Below are 15084 nucleotides of genomic sequence, written 5' to 3'. Positions count from 1 at the left end.
TGGTCCTTAACTGAAGTTTTAGCACAGACACATAAGAATTATTAGGATGTTAATAAGATGAAATATAGACACATACCATAAAGTTCCTCTGGTAATGAATGTGTGTAATTTCTTTGTTAAAATCAATCACGTAGCCATTGAAGGACCAAACAAACGTGAGATCCAAGGCCGGATCGAAAGACGCAGCACACTGCATGGTAGCATTTTCTCCAACAGTGATATCAGCATTGATTGGGGCCAGAATGATCCGCGTGGGATCTGTAGGATTTAAAAGAAAAGTAAATCACAGTTTTTTGTGGAAACACAAGAAAAAGCAAAACCAAAGAGACATCAGATGACCTGGTTCTGTGAAAGCATTAAAGCCAACTTTGGAGCTCTAAATCCACCATCTGAGGACTGTGAACAAGTATCTGCTTGATTCACAGGGAACCCTACTTTCTCTCTTCCTCCAGGATGCTAATGCCATCACCATGTGAGCACTTGCTTCTAATGCAGACTCATTTCACAGTTAGTACTGCTTGAATCCTTCCATGTGGGTGGACCCTAAGACTATCTGAGGATGTGATGAGTGCAGAAGGCCTGTTCACCTCAAAGGTAGCTCTTACCTCCCTCCCTCCCTCCAGGACCTCAGTGTTGCAAACTGGGGGCTTAAACTGAACAATGGTGTGTCACAACTTTAACTGTTACTCTCTCCTCTGGTAAGCTAACCGTGGCTTTTAAAGAGCATGTTCTTTCTATAGACTGCCCACTGGTGCAGCCAGAAGCTGTGATTTTTCTCTAGCTGAGCTAGGATTGCCTCTCCTATCCCAATCAAGCAAAAGCTTTGGGTGGGCCTAAGACTGAACTTTGAGTACCATTCAGCTCTCCCAAAACCTGACAAATTCAGATCTCAAAGCCCACTCCAAAGAAAAAAAATATGGGCCAGATACGTATACCAAAAGGTACAAGGAACAATCTAACTAGAGATCCCCAAGGCCCAACTCTCTCTCCTCTCTCCTTCTCTCCCTCTCTCCCCTCTCTCCTCTCTTCTCTCTCTCTCTCTCTCTCTCTCTCTCTCTCTCTCTCTCTCTCTCTCTCACACACACACACACACACACATACACACAAACCAACTAACACAAAATCTAGGACAGCATGCCTCCTCCAAAAATTATTAAGCCTGAGTTATTGATCCCCAATGAAAACAATTTAGACGACAGGACAATTGAAAGGAACAATTATGGATATGGTTAAGAAGTTCAAAAGGGATGTAAATAAATGCTAAAATGAAAGTCAATAAAAGACAAACAGTTCAATAAAATGAGAACAACTCAGGACTTATGAAAATATAATTCAATACAGATATGTAAATACTGAAGAATATATACACTTATATAATTTGAAATGAAAACTCCAGTATGTTTAATAAAAAGCTCACTGGAAAGCCTCACTAATAAAATATATCTAGAAGAAGATAGAATATCAGAGCTTGAAGGTAAGGAAGAGAAATTGGATTATTCAGTTAAATAAAATAGTTTTAAAAGACCCATAAACAAAATGGCATAGTCTTTGGGACAGTATAAAAATCCCTATTGTGAGTGTGTCTCTGGGATAAGTGGTCCCCATCTTTGGGAATTCAGCTAGGCCTCTTGCAAAATTGATTATCTATCCTGGGCTTGTTAGCTGTTCATCCCTGACATAGAGGGTTGAGGAGCATCTATCAGCTCCCTACCAACCATTGTATAACTATCTGCCTTAATTACATGTGGCTCAGATAGGGACTACTGGAGAAAGTATGGAGGCAGGCGTTATCTGTGCATTTATGGAAAGCCTTCATCCCTACTAGATAAAGGATTTTCAGGTGTGTCCTATTGGGAAAGGAGCACCCACATTCCTGAAAGCAAACTCTCACATATGTTCTCCCAAGGAAGCCCAGTAGGCTCTTTGCTATCTGTGATGGTTTGTGTATGCTCAGCCCAGGGAGTGGCACTATTAGAAAGTATGGCACTTCAAGTGGAAACAAAGAGAACCATACAAAGAATCAACGAATCCAGGAGCTGGTGCTTTGAGAAAATCAACAAGATAGATAAACCCTTAGCCAGACTGACCAAAGGGCACAGAGAAAGTATCCAAATTAACAAAATTAGAAATGAAAAAATCATCAGATCCTACTACAAAAGCCTATACTCAACACAACCGGAGAATCTGGAAGAAATGGACAATTTCCTAGACAGTTACCAAATACCAAAATTAAATCAGGACCAAATAGATCATCTAAACAGTCCCACAACTCCTAAAGAAATAGAAGGGGTCATAGAATGTCTTCCAACCAAAAAAAGGACAGGACCAGATGGTTTCAGTGCAGAATTCTATCAGACCTTCAAAGAAGACCTAACACCAATACTCTTCAAACTATTCCACAAAATAGAAACAGAAGGAACACTACTCAATTCCTTCTACGAAGCCACAATTACGCTGATACCATCCAACAAAGAAAGAGAACTTCAGACCAATTTCCCTTATGAACATCTACGCAAAAATACTCAATAAAATTCTTGCCAACCAAATCCAAGAACACATCAAAATGATCATCCACCATGATCAAATAGGCTTTATCCCAGGGATGCAGGGGTGGTTCAATATAAGGAAATCCATCAATGCAATCCACTACATAAACAAACTCAAAGAGGAAAACCGCATGGTCATTTCATTGAATGTGAAAAAGCATTTGACAAAATTCAGCATCCTTTCATGCTTAAAGTCTTGGAAAGAAGAGGAATTCAAGGCCCATACCTAAACATAGTAAAAGCAATATACAGCAAACCGGTAGCCAGCATCAAACTAAAGGGAGAGAAACTTGAAGCAATCCCACTAAAATCAGGGACTAGACAGGGCTGCCCCCTTTCTCCTTATCTTTTCAATATTGTACTTGAGGTACTAACTTGGGCAATTAGACAGCATAAGGAGGTCAAAGGGATACGAATTGGAAAGGAAGAAGTCAAACTATCATTATTTGCAGATGATATGATAGTCTACCTAAGTGACCCAAAAAACTCCACTAGAGAACTCCTACAGCTGATAAACAACTTCGGCAAAGTGGCAGGTTATAAAATCAACTCAAGCAAATCAGTAGCCTTCCTATACTCAAAGGATAAGCAGGCTGGGAAAGAAATTAGGGAAATGACACCCTTCACAATAGCCACAAACAGTATAAAGTACCTTGGGGTGACTCTTACCAAACATGTGAAAGATCTGTAGGACAAAAACTTCAAGACTCTGAAGAAGGAAATGGAAGAAGACCTCAAAAAAATGGAAAAACCTCCCATGCTCATGGATCAGCAGGATTAATACAGTTAAAATGGGCATTTTGCCAAAAGCAATATACAGATTCAATGCAATACCCATCAAAATCCCAACTCAATTCTTCATAGAGTTAAAAAGAGCAATTCTCAAATTCAACTGGAATAACAAAAAACCCAGGATAGCTAAAACTATTCTCAACAACAAAAGAAGTTCTGGGGGAATCAGTATCCCTAACCTCAAGCAATACTACAGAGCAATAGTGTTAAAAACTGCATGGTATTGGTACAGTGACAGGCAGGCGGATCAATGGAACAGGATTGAAGATCCAGAAATGAACCCACACACCTATGGCCACTTGATCCTCGACAAAGGGGCTGAAAACATCCATTGGAAAAAAGATAGCCTTTTCAACAAATGGTGCTGGTTCAACTGGAGGTCAGCATGCAGAAGAATGCGAATTGATCCATTCTTGTCTCCTTGTACTAAGCTCAACTCCAAATGGATCAAGGACCTACACATAAAGCCAGACACTCTGAAGCTATTAGAAAAGAAACTGGGGAAGACCCTTGAGGACATTGGTACGGGGAAAGTTTCTGAACAGATCACCAACAGCATATGCTCTAAGATCAAGAATTGACAAATGGGACCTCATAAAATTACAAAGTTTCTGTAAGGCAAAGGACACCATCAAAAGGACAAATCGGCAACCAACAAATTGGGAAAAGATCTTTACCAACCCTACATTAGATAGAGGGCTAATATCCAATTATATACAAAGAACTCAAGAAGTTAGACCCCAGGAAACCAAATAACCCTATTGAAAAGTGGGGTACAGAGTTAAACAAAGAATTTTCACCTGAAGAACTTCGGATGGCAGAGAAGCATCTTAAAAAAATGCTCAACTTCATTAGTCATTAGGGTAATGCAAATCAAAAGAACCCTGAGATTTCACCTTACACCAGTCAGAATGGCTAAGATTAAAAATTCAGGAGGCAGCAGGTGTTGGCGAGGATGTGGAGAAAGAGGAACACTCCTCCACTGCTGGTGGGGTTGCAAATTGGTACAACCACTCTGGAAATCAGTCTGGCGGTTCCTCAGAAAACTGGGCACCTCAGTTCCGGAAGATCCTGCTATACCACTCCTGGGCATATACCCAGAGGATTCCCCAGCATGTAATAAGGATACATGCTCCACTATGTTCATATCAGCCCTATTTATAATAGCCAGAAGCTGGAAAGAACCCAAGTATCCCTCAACAGAAGAATGGATGCAAAAAATGTGGTTTATATACATAATGGAGTACTATTCAGCCATTAGAAATAATGAATTCATGAAATTCTTAGGCAAATGGATGGAGTTGGAGAACATCATCCTAAGTGAGGTAATGCAGTCTCAAAATAACACTCACTAATAAGTGGATATTAACCTAGAAAACTGGAATACCCAAAACATAATATAAACATCAAATGAGGTACAAGAAGAATGGAGGAGTGGCCCCTTGTTCTGGAAAGACTCAGTGTAGCAGTATAGGGCAAAACCAGAACAGAGAAATGGCAAGGGTGGGTGGGAGAACAGGGGGAGGGAAGGGGGCTTATGGGATTTTCGGGAGTAGGGGTGCCTGAAAAGGGGAAATCATTTGAAATGTAAATAAAAAATATATCGAATAAAAAAAAAAGAAAGTATAGCCCTGTTGGTGTAGGTGTGTCACTGTGGGTGTGGGCTTTAAGACCCTCATCCTAGCTGCCTGGAAGCCAGTATTCTGCTAGCAGCCTTCAGATGAAGATGGAGAACTCTCAGCTCCTCCTGTACCATGCCTGCCTGGATGTTGTCATGTTCCTGCCTTGATGATACTGGACTGAACCTCTGAACCTCTAAGCCAGCCCCAATTAAATGTCTTATAAGACTTGCCTTGGTGGTGGTTCTGTTCACAACAGTAAAACCCTAAGACAGAAGTTGGTACTAGGAGTAGGGTATTGCTGTGTTAGGCCTGACCATGCTTTTGTTTGGAAGAATGTAGATTTGGGGACTTTGGATTTGGAAAGCAGTGGAATGCTTTAAGTGGATCTTAATGGGTATCCTAGTAGAAATATGGAAGACATTGTTGGTGAGGGTGATTTGAACTGTGCCTACCTGCAACAAGAGGTTTTAGTGGAAAATTTCAATATGTGGCCTAGAGACTGCTTTTTTGCCCTTGTCTGAAGAATGTAGCTGAAGCTAAGGTAAAGAGATTTATATTAATTACATTGACAAAGGAAATCTCAAACAAGCATAGCAGAAACTTTGTTCTCTGGTTAAGTCTTATGAAGAGCATTTTGATCAAGCTTAGAATGGAAAAATATAAAATTTACGGTATTAAAGGGGCACCAAGAAGTGAAATGGAGCTGAATCCTATTTTCAGGGATGTTAAACTGAATTAAGGGAGTAGTGACCTTGGGGCAAGATCTCACCCAGTTAAATTTAGGTCCAGGCACAGTAGAACAAGCCTAAAATCCCAGGAGGCAAAGACATGCACATCTCTGAGTTGAAGGCCAACCTAGAACACAGCAAGTTCTATGGGAAGAAAAGCTTAAATGCAGAATTGGTGGGCCACACCTTTAATCCCAGTCTTAGGAGACAGGTTAGTAGATCTCTGAGTTCAAAGTCAGTCTGCAGAGCAAGGTCTAGGACAGCCAAGCTTAGGCAGTGAAGGAGTTGGAAAACAGAAAGCTAGTGATAATATAATAGAACCAGAGGGCCATGTTTCAGCCCTAGCAAGCAGCAGAAGTTGGCAGTTTTGGCCATGTGGCTCTGGCTTTAGAGTCCAGTATAGAAGGGACTATTAGGATACTGCATGCTGGCTAGCTGGAGCTAAGAAATTAGTGGTGATTAAGAAGAGACCAGCATCACTGAGATGAAGTCTTCTGGGAAGTGTTTTCTGAGAACACAAAGAAGCTGTGTTCCAAAGATAGCAAAGGCTGTACCTTGTGCTGCACTTGTAGCTGGTAATGTGTAAAAGTCTAGTACCTAGTACCAAGGTGGCACTAGTTTCAAAGGCATGAAGGAGTTATAGAGAACAGCTGAGACTTGGCACTGTGAGAGGCCAGGAATGGTCATTGCTGAAGGTGTAGCCTCAGTTGTAGTTGATGGCACAGGACTGAAGAAGTCATGCAAAGGAGTTGAGGCTTGGCACCATGAAGAGAGCCTATGACAGGCTATTGGTAAAGCCAAGTTGCAGCAAAAGAACCCAGTGTACTGGAGATGCCAGTACCATGGGATGGTCCCCAAGGACAGCAGCAGCAATCTGAGCTTGGAGTGCAACCCAGGGAAGAGCTGGAGAAGCGATGCCAGCTGCTGAGGAAAGCAGCTAACAGGAAGTGGAACCAGCTCAGGAGAAAGAAGTGTGATGCAGTCAACAAAGATAAAAAATGAGTTGGAGACTTGAAGACAGCTTTGATATCAGTCATGAAGATACAGAGTTTGGAGTTTGTCCAGCTGGTTTTCTGTCTTGCTTTGGGGATTACAGTTAGGTGATTGGATGAATCTTAGAAGAGACTTTGAACTTTGGACTTTTAACATTGTTGAGACTGCTATAGACTGTGGGGACTTTTGAAGATGTACTAAATATATTTTGTATTATGCTATGTTACTTGTATTTTTGAATAAGCCTATGGGGGTCAGAGAGTGGATTGTGATAGTTTGTATATGTTCAGCCCAGGGAGTGGCACTATTAGAAGGTGTGGCCCTGTTGGAGTAGGTGTGTCACTGTGGGTGCGGGCTTTAAGACCCTCATCCTAGCTGCCTGGAAGCCAGTATTCTACTAGCAGCCTTCAGCTGAAGATATAGAACTCTCAGTCCCTCCTTCACTATGCCTGCCTGGATGCTGTCATGTTCCTGCCTTGATGATAATGGACTGAACCTCTGAACCTATCAGCCAGCCTCAATTAAATGTTGTCCTTATAAGAGTTGCCTTGGTCATAGTGTCTGTTTAAACCAGTAAAACCCTAACTATGACAATTTCCAAGAGAGACTTTAGGCAGAACCATATCTCAATTTGTTATTAGGATCTTAGAAATGGTAGAAATTATTTACATTTCATCTGGAAAAGAATTTTAGCACAAAGCACAAATCTATGAACCATGGGTTTAAATGAAAGAATGCAGAAATCAAGATTAAAGGCACAGAATATATTTTTAAAAGATTCATAGAAGAACATTTCTCAAATCCAGGGATAGAGATGACCACTCTATTTTAAAAAAACATACAAGTCAATCAATTAATTAAAAAAAACAAACACACCGAAATATTATCAAAAGAAATTCCCCATGTCATATAATAGTCATAACTCTAAATGTACAGAAGAAAGAATATTGAAAGATACAAGAAACACAAAATTACATATAAAGGAATGCACATCAATTCTGATTATGGCAATTTTTCAATGAAGATTTTTTTTTAAATGCCTAAGACACATAGACTGATGTCCTACAAGTTCCACAAGACCAGAGATATCAACCCAGACAACTAAACCCACTAAGGTTGGATTCATTATTCAATAATAAAAGCAGACTAAAAGAATCTTTTGTCACCAAGCCACCCCTATGGAGAAGAGTGAGGAATAACTCGGATTGAAGAGAAAAATAAGCGTGCCTAAGAAACTACAAGGAAAGGTAAACAATGGTAGGCTAAGCAGAGGAAGACTAAGAAAAGAAACATCATAAGGTTAACAAAGTGACAAGAATCAACACACATTTTTTTTCAATAATACTTTTGAATATTAACTCCCTAGTCAAGCAACACAAGCTTGTAGACTTAGATTACAAAACAATATTCATCATTTTTCTATCTCCAAGAAACACAACTCCCTAGCAAAGAGAGGTACTACCTTATGGTAAAAGGATGAGCAAAGGAATCCTAAACAAATATAAACAGAAAATAGTCTCTAATAGGATTTTGGTAGCACAGGAAATAAGACCAACAATTGACAAATGACATCTTATAAAACTAATAAGCTTTTATACTGTAAATAAAGCCATTAATTCAATGAAGAGGAAACTACACCTAATTCTCTGACAGATGGTTAATATTTAACATACCTAAATAACTCAAAAAACTATACATTAAGAAAATAAACAACTCTATACAAAAAGGGGCCATCAATTTGAAGAGACTCTCAAAAGAAGAAATAAAAAATGGTTGATAAATATTTGAAGAAATGTTCAAGAACTTTAGTCATCAGGAAAATGAGAATTAAAACTACTTTGTTATTTCTTCTCAACCTAGTCAGATTGCCTATATTCACAAATTAAATGAAGGATCTATATAATAATCAACTCTTACTGCATGGTAGCCACTATGAAAATAAGTGCAGTGTTTCCTAAAATAGCTAGGACTAGAACTCCCCTATCCCATTCTTCCACATACTCCTAAAAAGAATTTTAGTTTCTTCTTCTGAGATACTTGCACATCTCTTTTCTTCTTCTCCAGCTAGAAAATGGAATGAGCCTAGTTGCTCACCATCTGGTGAATGAACAATAAGTGTGTAGCACATACACAAAATATAATTTTATTCAGTTACAAAGCAAAATGAAAATATGAAATTTGCAGATGAATTGGTGAGACTAGATAAAATTATAATGAGCAAAGTTACCCGTTGCAGGATATCATACTGTGAAACCCAAGATGGTGTTATTTACTAAAAACCCTGCTTCTAGTTTTGGTGAGGCTCAGACCTGAATCATGCCTTTAATCTCTAGATACACCCTTCGTAAACACTTTTAATCCAAAACAATGAAGGTTAAGTTTTTGTAGAAGGAAGCACCCATGTTTGAAACTGACGTCTAATTGAGTGGCAGACAAAGTGATGAATCAGAGAATGACTTGACACTACAGGGTATACACAACTCTCACAAGTAGAGAGAGGAAAGGGACGCTATTTAAGGGGCAGTGGGGGGGGGGGCAGTTTTACTGAGACAGGTTTCAGAGAGAGAACAAGCTAGAAACAGGTGAAGACAGATGAGTCCAAGAATGAGAAGGACCCAGATGATCAACACAGAGTTTCAGTTAGTTTGAAGCCAAGCAGGACAATTCGGCCAGAGGCTCAGAGTGAAGCCAGATTGAATCAGTCAGCTTGGAGAGGAGTTTAAGCCAGAACAGCTGAACTGAACCAGTCAGCCAGAGTTCAGAAAGAGCTAGAAAGTGATCTTATCCAGGAGTAAGGCTCAGAGGCTGAAAACATTCTAGGCCTAGATAAGATTATACAGAGGCTAGAAGCTTCTAGGACTAGGCCTAGGTTAGCAAATGATGCAATAAACCTCTGAGATGACAATTGCATCAGGTAAATAAAAAAATACTTTAATAGTAATGCAAGTACAGAAAGACAAAAGTGTATGTTTTCTCTTATATGTGGTTCCTAGATTCAAATCTTTAGATTTTCATGTTTAAATTGTAATATCTATCAAAGTAAGTAAACTAGAAAATAACCATTGAGGTGGGGAAATTCCACTGAGGTATGGGGGAGGGGATAGAATTTCACAGGTGATATAAAAACAAACAAAATTTAGGGAATGGGAAGTCTAATTGGGATGTGTGTTGGACGATCACAGAGATGAGCTTGCAAGACATATTCATCAAAACTAAGGACCTGTGGAAAAACACATACAAACACTTACTACTTAAAAAAATAAAAATATTGAGTTAAGAAAAAGCATGTACAAGAGTTAGAAGATAGCTGTCCTTCCTGTCTGGATAATGCTACTTTTGAAAACCAAGGGTTTCTATACAAACAACAGTTGCAGGTATGTGATACCTCTTGATCAGTTGTTGGTCAGAGAGTCTAAAGACTCCCAAATAATGAAAGCCCATTCTCACTACAACTAGTTTGCAAAACCTATGGCTGAAAAATAACATATACCTTTGTTATAAGGGGTAGAGAAATGAAGCCGTAGCTGAGCCTGAAAACTTTCTCCCTGCTGCCTAGCTTTCAGGTTGCTGTAAGATGCTATATAGAGAGCTAGGGAAGCATCAACAGTCTTACTCAGCTATAAACCCCATGGCCTATAATACTAATATGTCAAGTGAGATGTGCTCACTTATGCACCTGCAGTATGATTGCTATGGGGGTAACCACCTGCTATGATTGGACTTGAGGATGGTCCTTCATGAAGCATTTCAAACCTATTACTAAAACCCATTCCAAAACCCCTGGCTTCAGAGGTCTTAGACCTCAGAAGAAAACTTGATGTTATTGCTTATCTAAATTGTTATGGTACTAAACTTGCTTCTACCATTTTATGTTTATACCTATAGACAAATGCTACTCCTAGCTTTGTATCAGAGGCATCTCCATGATGGATGGCAGTGCATTCAGAGAGGTTCATGATGTCTCAAAGTGCTGAAAATAAGAGGCAGTTGAATGCTCATCACTAATCAGGATAGCGATACCACCCTTTATAAAGCCTGGGGAATATCATGGAAGAGAGAATGGAAAGAATCAAGAAGAAGGACAATAGGCACAAGTGCTGTGAAGTGCTGGGCATGGCAGAGCCAATGCAGCCATGACTTCATAACAACTGTGGTGGTCTATGATGAGGCTACACAAACCTGAGCCTGTGGGGCCCACCCTTTCCCTGTGGAATTATTGGCTTCTGACAGATTTCAGAGGAGGGACCGTGATTGTCTGTCTAGTTTTGTGCCCACTGAGATTTCCACTATGTCCCCCCCAAAACATGACACGGGTTAAACTCAGTAGCTCTTAACAAAATAACAAACCTGATCACCATCACTAACTGGCAATGACAAAGTGATGAGGAGAAGAGGACTTTTAGAGAGAAAGTGGGTAACGGGTAGGATTGATATCAGATAGTGGTTGTAACAGTCGGAATGAACATCAGACATATATGAAAGTGAAAAAGGAACAAGCTCAACAAAAGGTTCTAAAAAGGAATAAAATCCAATATATTTTGATGCTCTTTGTAAAGGAATAGGATGTTCTCACATCCAGTTCCAGGAACAATACTCCAGAGGAAGAGACTTGCCCTGAAGACCTCTGAAATGGGAACTCATTAATACATTGACTGTACTGGAAGCCCGGTTTTGAATCACATATATGTAATAGTGTAAAACATAAGCATCATCCCTTAAAGAGAACAGCATGACTCAAGTATCAAAGGAGTCCTTACTTGTTATCACCAGAGTCCCAGTGCTGTTAGCTTTTCCTCTATTATTTTCTGCAAAGCATGTATAGATTCCTCCATCATTTCTTGTAATGTTGTTGATTTCCAAGCTACCATCTTCCCATATGAGTATTCTATTGAAATTAAAAAAATAAAAATTCAGTCATTCAATAATATACATTATTATCATCCCTTGCATTAAATAGGCTAACATTGTTATCCTTTATACCAGTTTCTTAGTAAGACATTTGCCTGCATAAAATGTTTGAATGTTCTAGTCTTTATTTCAAATGTTATTTCTCAGTATTGGCAAATTGCTAAAAAGCTGAGCTCTTACTTTCCTAGATCATCCTATAGAAGATTCATCTATACTCTTCCCTCCTTAAGACAGATGGCACATTTCAGGCAGGCAGAGGCCTTTCTCCAAATCTGAAGAAACATAATTAGCCACTGTTCCATGAGCTGCCAAAAGAACCTGGTCACTGTGTTGTGTGAAGGCCACAGGTTCCAGCTTGCTGTCATCTTGACTGGGCATCTGGAGACTTTGCAATAAGTCCAATTCTTGCAGACACTAAGCTCCTCTAAGAGGCACTTTTGACCAAAGCACTCTCCTAGACCCTTATCAGTCTTTGTCAGAACTGTGCAGAATCTAAGTCCCTTCAATGAAAAAATCTTTCTGTGTCCTTTTGCCCCTTCCATGTCCTTATCCAGGCCAGTACTTCACTTGATGGCTCTCCAGATTCCCTCTAGCTCTGCCTCTATTTCCCCTCCCTGACATCACCTCTAGTAAAAACCACTCTTATGTGGCTTATCCTATCTTGGACTTGGCTACTTGTAGATGTTCTTACGGTACAGGTACAGATGTTAATGTACCACGCTTCGGCTCACTTCAAATCCTTGTCAAACTACTACCCATTCCTCGTTTCATTATTTTGCCAGCACAGACATAAAAAGTACAGCGAAGTAGCAGTGAAGAACCTCTACCAATTTCTCCTAAACCCATACTAATTTCAGTTACACCCCACGCCCATCACACACCATTGAAATTGATCATCATCATATTCAAAGATGCCACAGTCCTGGATCACGAAATGACATTTCAGTTGCTGTTCTTTAGTTAGTGATGTAACTGTGTCTAAGTCCCAATGAGACTATGAAAGAGCCCTAAAGGTCCTGTCATCTAATGGTGCTCTCTCCACAGCAACATCATGTGCAAAGCATTGATCAGGTTTATGGATTCTGAACCTAAATACCTACTGCCGTGTCATCTTACAAACTGTAGTATATATAACCCTCATACAACACCACTCTATATTATGGAAAAATGACTACGCTTCTGCCTTGTGTAATTCCTATACTTACTTCATCATATACTTTTTCATATGGTATGAAAATGAAACAGGCACGAAGCAGGCACAGAAGTCCCTGCTTTGCTGAACTACTTTTTATACTTATACTCATCCAAACAATGTTATAGCTATTACTCATTAAATATTCAACCTATTAATTATTAAAACAATATAATCATTACTTTAAAATTAATATAATTACTATTAATTGATAAAATAATTTTAATAATGTGATTGATATCAACATTAATAAAATATTAATAAAATATGTAATATGTTATATTTAACCATTATCTAGACTCAGTTTTCAACAATTCATAATTGTATGCATCTTTTACAAATATTTAATTATGTATACATATATACATAGAAAACACATTACAACACCCCAAAATCTTGCATATGAGCATTCTCTTACACAGTGATATTTACACTGAATTACTGATGAGTTAAAGTACTAATCAGAAACTGATCTTAGCGCATAGATGACAAAGCACTTGGCTGACATCAGAGTTTTAAGGACTCCGCCCAGTGACATCGTAAGAGCTCAGAAGCCACTGAACGTCAGTGACATACAGCCCCATCTGACCTGACCTGCTGCTGTTGACAAGCCACTCTGTCCCTTTGCTCCATGAAAACTTGGGTTTGGGTGCAGCCTTGGGTTTACATTCGATGATAACCCTTCCTCCTTTCGCAGCCAAGATCTTTTTCTTCATAGGATTCATTTCAAAAGTTGGAGCTAAAGCTATAAGGTAAACAAATATTGATTATTCCCCTTGGCTAGCAAATCCAAACATTCCTTCTGGATTACAGCATGTTTCATTGATTAATAATCAATAGAAATATTGGACTTGTACTTTATGAGGCACTTCATATGTAAATTTTATTTACTGATTTAGTAACATAGGCTCAGTTCAGATGAACAATTGCTGCTAACTTTATCAATCAAATTTTAGTTTTAATTATGTTAAGTACCTCTTCACTTAAAAGGCATCATGAATTCAACTGTTCGTCTTCAATTCTACAAGGTAATTGGTGGAAAAGATGGCTAGAACCCTACATGTTACACATGCTACACATGCTATGTACATTCTTAGACATGCTCACAGCCATCCCACTCAGCATGCCTCAAAGCATACAAATGAAAGAATTGAAATCTATTAAACTGATATAATACTGTTATGGCATCACAGGGAGTTAACAGGTAGGATTAAGCTTTGAATCAGAAAATGCTTTTCAATTACTAATGGAATCCCACTTGACTTTCTATCCACTAAACACCAAGTAAGTGCATATACTCTTGGATAAGCCAATCCAGGGCTTCGTGAGCTACCTAAAGACAACTCAAAGAATACTGGATCCAAACACTTGGTTAAAGAGCACAGGGCATAGCTGAAACTTGTCTTCAAATCTCACATACCGCAGAATATTAGTGATGAAATCGTGACACAGAGTCTCCTAGCTGGTAACCCCAGTGATGGCATACCCTTCATCTTCCAAGTTCTCCCATCTAGTCCACTGCTATTAGCCACCTTGGCTATTAACAGACATGATGCATCCCAGTCATCTGCATCCTGCCTTCTGGGGGGAGTTTGCTTTTTCAGGCTGATTTGTACTTGAATCTTTATCATTTAGTATAGTGATTCTCAAACTTTAACTGCCTATCAAAATCATCCAAGGGTCTTGCACTAATGTCTGCTCAGTGGACTGGTAGTGGGTAGGATTATGCGCTTGTAAGAAGATCCAAGAGCTGCTGCCTCTGCTGCTCCTCTAAGGAAGTTGCAAATATTTGATGTATTCTGAGGTTCTCAACCTGCACAGGGGTTGCACATCAGGTATCCCACGTGTCCGATTTTTACATTACAATTTGTAACAGTAGCTAAATTACACATATGAATTAGCAACAAAAATGTTTTTTTGGTTGAGGATCACCACAACATGAAGAACTGTATTAAAGGCTTACAGCAGTAGGAAGACTCAGCATCACTGGCCTACTTCATTGTTACTTTAGTCTGAATTTTGAGAACTGGCAATATAAATAAGTGACCAACCTGCGTTATGCATCTAATCATAGTATAGTGAAACTGAGCACAAGCTACGGATAGCCTCTTGCCTTATTATAGGTTGTTTACTTGATAAACATTTATCAGAAATCGGAAAGAATACTGACCTAGGATCTTGAGCTCCGCATTTGCATAAATGGACCCATAGGCATTTTCAGCTATGCACTGGTACATTCCGGCATTTTCAAAAGTCACATCATACAGTCTCAGTTCTCCTTTGTGATACTGAAGGGTAAAATA

At 39.2% G+C, this 15084-nt stretch overlaps 1 protein-coding gene across 1 annotated transcript in view; it reads right to left on the bottom strand.

Moving 5' to 3' along the window:
* Cntn1 (contactin 1) overlaps positions 1-15084 on the bottom strand; it is a 138144-nt gene that overhangs the window by 90442 nt on the left and 32618 nt on the right. Inside the window, exons 10-13 of the mRNA XM_052160364.1 lie at positions 14952-15069; positions 13376-13526; positions 11439-11566; positions 77-258 (exon numbers count right to left, since the gene is read on the bottom strand). Of these exons, the coding sequence (XP_052016324.1) occupies positions 77-258; positions 11439-11566; positions 13376-13526; positions 14952-15069 (579 nt within the window). The remainder of the gene's footprint in view (positions 1-76; positions 259-11438; positions 11567-13375; positions 13527-14951; positions 15070-15084) is intronic.

Source organism: Apodemus sylvaticus, chromosome 17, assembly GCF_947179515.1.
Source record: "Apodemus sylvaticus chromosome 17, mApoSyl1.1, whole genome shotgun sequence".
NCBI lineage: Eukaryota > Metazoa > Chordata > Mammalia > Rodentia > Muridae > Apodemus > Apodemus sylvaticus.
The sequence above is the reverse complement of the archived record's forward strand: the minus strand, read 5'-3'. Positions and strand labels throughout refer to the sequence as shown.